The sequence below is a fragment of the Centruroides sculpturatus genome, unplaced genomic scaffold (genome assembly GCF_000671375.1).
Source record: "Centruroides sculpturatus isolate CEXI.00-Female unplaced genomic scaffold, Cexi_2.0 scaffold206, whole genome shotgun sequence".
NCBI lineage: Eukaryota > Metazoa > Arthropoda > Arachnida > Scorpiones > Buthidae > Centruroides > Centruroides sculpturatus.
Window position 1 is genome coordinate 198,954 of NW_019384442.1, and position 10,342 is coordinate 209,295.

The window sequence follows — 10,342 nt, forward strand, 5'->3', positions numbered from 1 at the left end:
GTTAAATCCTTATTTAAATCGGATTTATTATTCATTTTTTTCATAGGTAAAATACTTATTTATTATTTAAGTAAATATTTTACCAGAGGATTATTCATCCTATATGATGATCTCAGCATGAGCATTATCAACTAGTAACAGTTTTTGGGTGCGTTCGTTAATAGCAGTCTCTCTGCAACGGGAGTGCACTGCTGTTTGTAGGCATTTAGGAACAACGGTGAAAGAAAGATGGTGGCGCCCGCACTATCGATATTATCGTGATGGAAGAATCTATAATTCTAAAATGAGCTTTTAGAGGCAAAAGAAGGGTCCCAATTGTAAAATTTAACCATTAAATGGATTATTTGTTGAAAGAGCATTCAAAGTAGCCACGAAAACAATTAGAATGCTCGCGCGGAGTTACGCGGAGGTATAAAAAAACGCACTCTTTATTACATTTCATTTTGTACTAGGGTTTTACCCAATTCCCGAACCGTGTTAAAGTGAACCCGTGCTATAAAAGCACCGTGCTATACGGGGATGGTTCCAATTCTCGAACCGTGTTAGAGTGAATCCGTGCTATAGAAGTGCCGTGTTATACGGGGGTTACCTGTATTGTTGTTGTTTTTTCTTAGTTGTAGTAATATTATTCAAATTACCGAGAGTGAGTTTACATTCAAAATTACTAAACGAATAATTGTTTATAAATTGTACTATAACTATGCAATTAATTTTTTATATCAATTCATGAATGATATGTTTGTTTTGAAGATATCTTAAGAATGGCATGCTATTGCATTTTTCAATAAATTTATTCATTTATTTTGAATTTTATAGCTGTTATATAACTGAGTCGTTCATTTAATGGGACACAAAATACATTCATATATACTGAATATATTGTGTTTCCACGGAACGCTGCGAAATAAAACAGATTATTTTTATATTTTTCGAATGAGGATTATTATTTTATTACATTCTGTACATTAATATATATATATATATATATATATATATATATGCTACATACACACACATACACACAAACTTACTGTTACTGTCCATGCATTGAAAAAACAAATGAAGGTAAGTCTGAAGAAATTCGGGAAGTTCTTTATGACACTTTGTGGATGCACCAAGATTGCTAAAAAATTTTAACCATTCATCAAATTCAACAATTGTATCCTATAAAGAAAAAAAGTCAAGTTAATTTACAAATTAACCAGAAATATGTTTAAAATTAATGTAAAAATCAATAAATAATATAAATATTACAAGAATATCTACATTTTTTCACTTTGAATTAATTAATTTTAATGCAAGTTTAAAAAAAAAGAAAAATACAGTAATATACACAGTGCAGTCCATAAGTTTTAGGACTTAATTTTTTGCCCGTTGTTGTTTGTATGTGGCAACGCGACTCGCGGGCGAAGGATGATATCTGCGGAGAAGATTTTCAATGGGAATTGATTCCTATAGAGGCATTAGGCACGTGAAGAAAACCCAGAAAACTCTACGCGGCCAGTCATTGGTGAGACGAGAACACACGACTAGTGTTCGGTGATTTTATCCACTCGGCCACTGGTGGACTTTAACTCAGAAGGCATAGTTCACAAATAGTTAGTACTGGAAGGTCGACAAATTAAGAACAATTGGAAAAAAATAATTTTCTGCAGCTCTACAAAAATTGCACGTCACGCTAAACCGTGTATAGGCTACATTCCAAGAGATCGTACTTTGAATATATATACTGTATATACTATAGTCTACTATATTTCTCTCGTGCTTTTTTTTATTTTTATAATTCCTGTCTTAAAGTTTATGGACCGCGCAGAGTATAAATTATGGCTTACTTTATTGAAATCTGCATGATCTGTGAGTTCATTCCACCATTTGTCGAATATTGTTTTCCATCGCTCGAAAACATCCTTTTCTAATTTACCTCTTCTTTGTATCTTGGTATATTTCTAATTAGAAATATAAATATTTTAAAATATATTAAGAAATCACAAACTAATTATATCAAAGACATGCTAATTAACACAACATCAAAGAAAATAAGCATCAAGATAGCTCTATTATACCAGAACAAGCAGGAATTCTGCAAAACTGATTAAAATTTAAGAAATATCAATTAATTTGAAAACATCTTCGTTAGATTATACGTTATAGCCTACTAGATCAGGGGTCTCCATCCTTTTTATAAGGAGAACCATGTGAGATGTAAAAATCAACTCTAGGAACCGGGTTTGAAAGATAGTCAAAGATTAACATTTTTTTTTAATTTCTGAATAACAACGGACATAAATCAATGTGCAATTTACAAACTTTTTTGAAAGATCATCAAAATTGGGGATCAAATTTTGTGACACCCAACATTAAAATCTCCTTTAGGTGTTTGTTAGATGGTTATATTTGATAATTTAATTTTATATATTTGATTTTGGAAAAGATTTGTTCGCAAGGGTACTGTACAGTACATAGAAACGAATATAGAAAACTATATACTTTGAATATATATACTGTACTTTTATGCCTTTAATGTAAAAATCAATAAATAATATAAATATTACAAGAATATCTACATTTTTTCACTTTGAATTAATTAATTTTAATGCAAGTTTAAAAAAAAAGAAAAATACAGTAATATACACAGTGCATAAAAAGGCATAAAAACTTATTAAACTAAGGCATAATAAGTTTGCCCGTGCAAACTTATTATGACTTAGGCCTAAGATGCTCTTCTGTCAGATATTTGTAAAAATTTAACTCTTCTTTAAGTAGGTTTTTATAAAAATCATTTACATCACAGTCTATTCATTCTAGTTATATTTTCAACAGTTTATATACTTTAAACTATTCGAATGTGTTGATAAAACATGTTGGTGAAAACAAGTTACTCGGGCCACATAAATATGCTTCGGGGGGCTGTAGGTTGGAGAACCATGTACTACATTATACAGAATTAAACCAAAGTAGACTATATTTTTAATTTTAATATATATATATATATATATATATATTTAAATTATGTGATTCCAGTCGAAATTTATAATATTTTTTGCAATTTTCGTTAATCTTTTCTAAATTTGTTAAGTTACATTCCTAACTACAAGGTAACCTAAACTGAGTTAGCCAGGAAGACGATTACATTAAATTACTTATATCAGGCAGTCAAAAATATGGATACTGAAAACTCATGAAAACTTACAGATCATTTTTAGTATAATCTGTAAATTTTTTATTGAATAAGGAGGGTGATCCAATTTGAATCACCCTCCATTTTTTTAAAACTTTATTAATCGAAAATACAATAAAACAGATTTTTAGAAATCATTCAAATATGACGTTCAAACTGAGCGTATATGTAAAAATTTTGTAACAGATTCTGACATGGAATGGGAGTGTTAATGATATACATAAAATTACGTTTATGTTTATTACATTTAAGATAGAGTAAGCCTAGATTATTTTGGCGTATTTGTTAACGCAAAATAGAAATTCGTTTACCTCTGCTAACAATCGGAAATCATCCCAGGTTAAGACTCCATCCGAATTAGCATCTATAAAAGTACCAAAAAAAAAAAAAAACACAAAAAGTCATATTAAAATATCAGTTATAACTATAATAAATATATGTAAAGTTAAAAATTATTTTACCCCAAAATTTATGGAACATGAAAAGATGCTTGTGCCTGAATGTAGAACCCATTATATATTCTACAATAAATAAACAAACAAATTATTACAATGTTGTAATTAAAACTGAAAAATTTATGAATGTAATCAATTAGCCTATTTATAGATGACGAGTAAATTAATTTTTAAGTTTTTTTTTTTTCAAGTTGTTTCCTTTGAATTTTTTATCCTATTAATAAGATACGTTAAAGTAAAATAGTTGTAATTTTATCTGAAGTATCTCAAATTGCATCATATACTCTTCTCAACGTTTATTATTATATAATTGATTTAATTATTTAATTAATGACATCTGTTATTTTTATCGGAATTAAACGATCGTATATATCATTTTATGAATATAATAAAGAGAAAATAAATTTCTATATTAAATTACAGCTTTACTTTCTTCAAATTATTTGACTAATGTAATGTTATTTTGGAAAAATAAGTCGTGGCAAACACAAATAACAGAAGCAAATTCCGGAAAAAATTCAATTTTTTAAAAAAATTTTTAATCAGTAATAATAAGATAAAGATGTTAAAAATGAATAAACAAAATAAAGTTAATACAAACACTTTTAAAATTATTTTGAAATTATTAAAATGTATTTATATTACAGTAGAACCTCGGAAACTCGGCCTAATGTGGACCGAAGGGTGGCCGAGTTTGTGAAAATGCCGGGTTATCGGGAATGGGGTTAAAAAAAATAAGCGCGAGTGTTTCCTCAGAAAATACTGTACTGTACTTGTATGTATTGTTTACTTGAGAATATAACAGAGAATAAACTGCCCAAATACCCTTAAACAAAGGAAAAGTACGTCCTTTATGAAGGCATAGAGCCTTTACTACATGAAAATGAAAATTAATGAATACACTGTGTACAGTAATTTACCTGATAAGACAGACCTCAGAAAAATACTTTATGAGAGCTTTTATACTTTTATAAAGCTGTCTATAATGAAAATTAATTAACTAAGGATTTTTTTGCTCTGCCAGGATGTGCCCGAGTTATCCGGAGTGCCGGGTTATCGAGAGCCGAGTTTTCGAGGTTCTACTGTATCGCTAATCAATACGTTATACAAATAGATAAGCAAGTTATTAGTATTTCAGTTACAATCAGGGGCGAATCTAGGTTTTTCGGGGATTATTGAAGTCCAACTGGGCCTCATTTTTTATTAGATTAAAATCTTTAAATTGGAGTTTAAAATTCATTTATATATCATTATTATTATATTATTATTAACTATTTTTTACTACACGATAAGTGTTCATTGTTAATGAAAAAGTATTAAAATTTTATGAAAATAATTCTATTTTTGTGGGTCCTTGACACTTGGGTGCCCAGAGCTTAAGCCCTATTAGTCCCTATGTAGATCCGCCCCTGGTTACAATAGATTGATTTATTTAATTGTCTTCAGTATTTTCATAAATCTCAATTTTAATTGTCACCACTTCTTAATTAATATCCATCTTTTCAATTCAATCGTTATTGTAATCGTTGATAAATATTTAAATATTATAAAATTTTAGAATAAATATTCATATTTTTCAATAAAAAGTATGAATATTTATTATTTTTTAAACGGTCAAAATATCATATTTTGGCTGTTACTAGTTACATTTGTTAAATAATTTGAATAAAAGCATATACAATTTTTTCAAAAGAATTTAAATTCGATTCTACCGTTCGCCTCCCAATAATCACAAATTACGAGTAAATAACAGACAATGAGCTAATTTCATTGATCGACAATCGAGTGAAATATTCAGTTTAAATTCGGTATGTGATGTAATCTTTATTACTTAATTAACGATGTTTCATCGCAATTAATTTAGGTATTTATTATCATCATAAATATTTGTTTCGTACGATTCAAATAAGTTATAAACAGTTTTGCTCTTTTGATGGTAAAGCTATGACTTTTTGTTAGAATAATTGAGTTTTTAGTAAGCTTCACGTTTTGGAGTGTCAGACTCGCGTCATAAAATTTTCTTATGCAAAAGTATTATTATTTGAGACACAGTTCCACTTTTTAATTTATAAAATTTAACTCATTTCTCTAAAATTTTTCACGAGTGGTCTGTGCCGAATTTGTTGAACACTGTTCCTCACTATTCGACTGTTCCATTGTAAGCCTAACCGAATTCATGATGTAGTGGGAAAAACGACCCTCTTGATGTCCGTAGAACAGAGTCAAAAATGAGTTAAATGTCGACTTCGGCATACAGACTCAAAAAATATTCACTATTCCCGCTCTAGAATGTTTCTGGATAGTTTTAACGATATCGTTTTGGAAAAAAGGCGATTTCTCTTAATAGTAAAGCCATCAGTCAAGTTCTAAAACCACTTAGTTCACAATTCACAAACGTTTATATTAACGATTAAAACTTACATACAGTTATGAATTTCACAAAAATAAACCAATTACAATAATTCAGATATAACAAAGTTCAAATGTCAATTAAACCACAACAACAGGTCCGTCGAAAAGGACTCCTTGCGACGAATTCCTTGGGACAGTCATTAACAAGTTGGCAAGACGAAGCAACTTCTTTAGCAAGTCCCGACGTACTTTGATGATGTCTGATCAACTTGAGTTCCCTTACCAGGTCCTAGGCGAACTGAAATTCCCGCCCAAATTCAATACAGTACTTTTATACGGATTGAAACGCATGTAAGTCCACCAATCAACGTCTAGCAACGCTATCGGACGTCCGATGATCGTACGATGTTTGCTAGCCAATCCGCGGTCGAGTTTCAAAACCACTGTCATCGCCTGATCCGCGTTTCCATGACAACCGTTGCTCGCTCGAGAAGAAGGAAAAGCGAGGGAATCGTACGTCCAGACGATTTTATCCCGACACCATCGTTCCGAAGAAATACAATGAGTTTCCAATTTAATAAGAATTATAATAAAGAATAAGAAAAATAAGTTTTGAATGTAATAAAATGATTGAAAGTTGATAAGGTATTGTAGAAAACAAAAGGGCGATTAAGAAGGGCTCTGCAAAGACGGCGCAGATTCAGACAGAGGAATCTTCAGAGAGGATCATAACTGTAGCCTTAGATGACATCGTATAGTAGGTCTATAAATACGATTTTATAAGTCTAGAAATTCACTGTCGTACGCCCCAAAAATCATCATTAATACTTACAATATACAGTATTTATTGGGACGTTTTACTTATAAAACTATTTCCCGAATTTTCGTGTTTGTAAAACTTGATTTAATATCGTTGAAATTTATATTTTCAAAACTTAATACTGTATATAAATTACAGAACAAAATCCATTTGAAAATTTTGATTTTGCGCTTGTAACAACACTATCCAGACATGTTCCACAGCACTATAAAACTAGAATATATTATTAAAGCAGCAGAAAACTACTCAATTCTTTGAAAATGATCTGTTCTGTTCGATTTTTTCGAAGTTAGATGCCAATTTTTATTTATTTTATTGCTTCTTGGAGATAGATTCCTGAGATTCGAAAACATTTAAGATTATTATATAAGAAATTTCAATTAGCTGTGTACTGTACTTATTACCAATTAAATATTAATAATAATATGAAAGAAATTAAGAATTTATATATTATACATTAATTGCTACTATATTAAAACGCATTAAAGATGAGCATGTGACTAAAATATGGTTTCTGCAGCAGATGTCAAAATTTTTTTCCCTAGTATAATGTAAGCACAATAAAAATTACTATAATTCACAATCACCAACAATAAAATATAATAAAATAGTATTGTTTCTTTTTTAGTATAGCAATTTAGATTTCTAATCTTAAAAATTCTGCTAACGAATAAATAATGATTTAGAATCCATTATGATATTTAAAATTGGGTTATCTCATATATCCAAAACTGATGAAGTAAAAAGTTTATTAGTGAATTAAAGCTTAAAATTGCTAAATTATCAATGGAGAAATTTAGAAATTCTGCGTAAAATTCTATAAAATGCAATCTAAAACAATTCTACATTATATAAAATTTTCAAAAAATTTTTAGAATCTCTCTCTCTTTATCTAAAATAGAAACATACGAATACTTTTTGTTTTCTTGCCAGTGCTATCCGAAACTGTGACATTGTATACAATACCATACAGAAATGAACTTTGCAGAGGTGGTTTCTATATTTAGAATTAATTCGACTTAGTCGAGAAATCTTAAGATAATTTTTTTTATTTATATATTTAGGATGTTTTTTCTAACTTGATACATTCTTTTTTTAAAGTCAAAGATAACCTTGAATAATTATTTTACGCAGTTTAAATTAATCCCAAAAATATTTTGTGCCTTAATAATTATTTAAAAAAAACACACAAATTTGAGTAAAAACTTATTAATTTTAATTATTATTAATTTAAAAATTGAATTTGTAACTAAAAATCTTCGATGTGTTTCTAAATCCAAAACTTGAATTATAATCACAATTAACATAATAAAACATTCTTTATATCAACTTCTGTTATATATGCCATAAAAAAGAAATTAAAATTTTCTTTATTATATATTTTTCAAAACATTGAATTCAAAATATACGAATATTTTTCTAATTTAATAAAGCTGAATGTATATATAAGTATATATATTCAACTTTTTAGTCACCATTGGAGAGATTTCAATAAAGATTGTAAACTTTATAATCTATTTTTCATAATTATCTCGCCTTAAAAATAAAAATATTTGACTAAAAAACCTTTGAAAACAACATAATTGTATTTAAATCTAGGAAATTCTCAAATATTAGAAATAATAATTACACGACCTGTTTTTCTTAACCTCACTCCTTTATACAATTAAGGCAATCGCTACCTAATTTTTTATATCCAAATTAGATGTTAAATATTATTAAATTTAACATTATTTTATCAAAAAAAAAATTAAAATAATTTTTCAGAACTTAAGATAAACATTACCTGATTATGTTTAACTTTTTGACTCTTGAGAGCGAAGTTTACAGGAAACATCTATTGCTAAGTTCAGACAAGCTTCTGTATATATAGCATAAACAGAGACGACGACATAATTTCGTTGGCACCTTTGACGTAACACACGCATCTATATATGGATGTTGATGATGTCGAAATTTTAACTTATTCCGACGAATCGTGGGCGAAGATCAAAATCAAACATTATTCATAATTTTTTTTTGTCTCTTAAAGTAATTAATGTGTTGGATGTTAAGTGTGTTTATTTGATAAGAAACACTTCAAAAAATATAAAGATAACATTTGATATAAAAATGTAAAATGTTTAAAATTTTTTAAATGCCATATTTGAATGTATAAGACTTAAGTAATTAAGTGTATTTATGGATTACTTAATTATTAAAATATATTAAAAAATAATTAAAACATTTTGAATTTAATTTTTTATAACATAAATTAAAATTTGTCCTATTTTATTTATTTAACACTTCGAATGGACTTCTCATAATTTACCGTCAAAATGGATCAGTGAATCAATAAAATTAAGTGAAAGATTTTAAAAAATTATTGTTATATATTTACATAAAATACAACTGCTGATGAAAACTTGGAAACATATTACAAAGTTCTCCCAATTACTGCTATGGCATACCCTACGTATATTTTTCACATTAATTTATTGTGTATTTATGCTCGAAATAGTCGATGAGTCGAATATTTCCTCATTCGTAGCGTCACTTTGTGAATCATTCGCAAAGTAATGCTTCTCCAATAGAATTTTCAAATTATAACGGAAGAGTACAGAAATAGAAAAGGTTCCGATAACAAATTAGTTGATTTATTTTGGAATTTTAACGAATACCATTCCTACTTCTAGTTGTCAGATTAAATTTTAAGAAAATGTATTATATTGCAAGTATAAAAAGGTGTGTATAATAAACGATGTGTAGTTTTTATACACGCAGTTTTTGTCATTGTATAATAATTTTTTATAAGAAATTCTAGCAATACAAATTGTAATTTACTTTGATGTTGCTTCTAATCCGTCACATATTCTATCATTTTCAAATAAATCATGTTGCATTAGATAAAGCATCTTTAGCCTACTTGACTAGTTTCCAAACGCTTCCAATCTTACTAGGAACTAGAGCTAAAATGGATTGTGAAAAGAAATTACTAAATATTTTTATACAACCACCATATCAGCAGAGCTTTAAGGCATACTTTAATGCAAATTAATATAATATATAAAGAACTTTCATTTCTTATTGTTTATCTGATTTTATGATAGACGTCTTGAATATCGCTATATCGTTTATATTTATTTTGAAGGGGTTTTTGTGTGCGTGTGCGTGTGTTTGATACGGGTAGTTGAATCCACACAACCTATCAAAGACCTATTATAAATAGAAATGCGTTTATATAATACTAGCAGATGAGCTTGGTTTTGATCGGAAAAAATAACAACAGAAAAGATTAAGATTATTAGATTACTGTATTTCGTACTTCTAACCCTTATATAATATAGTGTTTGATTTATATTTACAAAGGTTATCTTACGTAAGGGTTTATCACACCGAGTGACCAACCTAACACATTTTAAAAATTCTTTAATTTAAATTGTATACAGTACATCAATTTGGCTGAACTTAGAACATCTTAAGCAGTATCAGAGAAAGTAAATCGTAAACCCATTGCCCCAAACTTCTAAGGGAAGATGAAATCACGGGATAGAGCAG

The 10,342-nt window shown here is 28.4% G+C and overlaps 1 protein-coding gene across 1 annotated transcript in view; it reads right to left on the minus strand.

The window, feature by feature from the left end:
- LOC111620182 (sarcoplasmic calcium-binding proteins I, III, and IV-like) overlaps positions 1–8,736 on the minus strand; it is an 11,504-nt gene extending 2,768 nt beyond the window's left edge. The window contains exons 1-5 of the mRNA XM_023362065.1: positions 8,592–8,736; positions 3,640–3,699; positions 3,490–3,542; positions 1,833–1,946; positions 1,032–1,164 (exon numbers count right to left, since the gene is read on the minus strand). Coding sequence (XP_023217833.1) covers positions 1,032–1,164; positions 1,833–1,946; positions 3,490–3,542; positions 3,640–3,691 — 352 coding nt within the window. The 5' untranslated portion in view covers positions 3,692–3,699; positions 8,592–8,736. The remainder of the gene's footprint in view (positions 1–1,031; positions 1,165–1,832; positions 1,947–3,489; positions 3,543–3,639; positions 3,700–8,591) is intronic.
- Between the last annotated feature and the right edge of the window lie 1,606 nt (positions 8,737–10,342).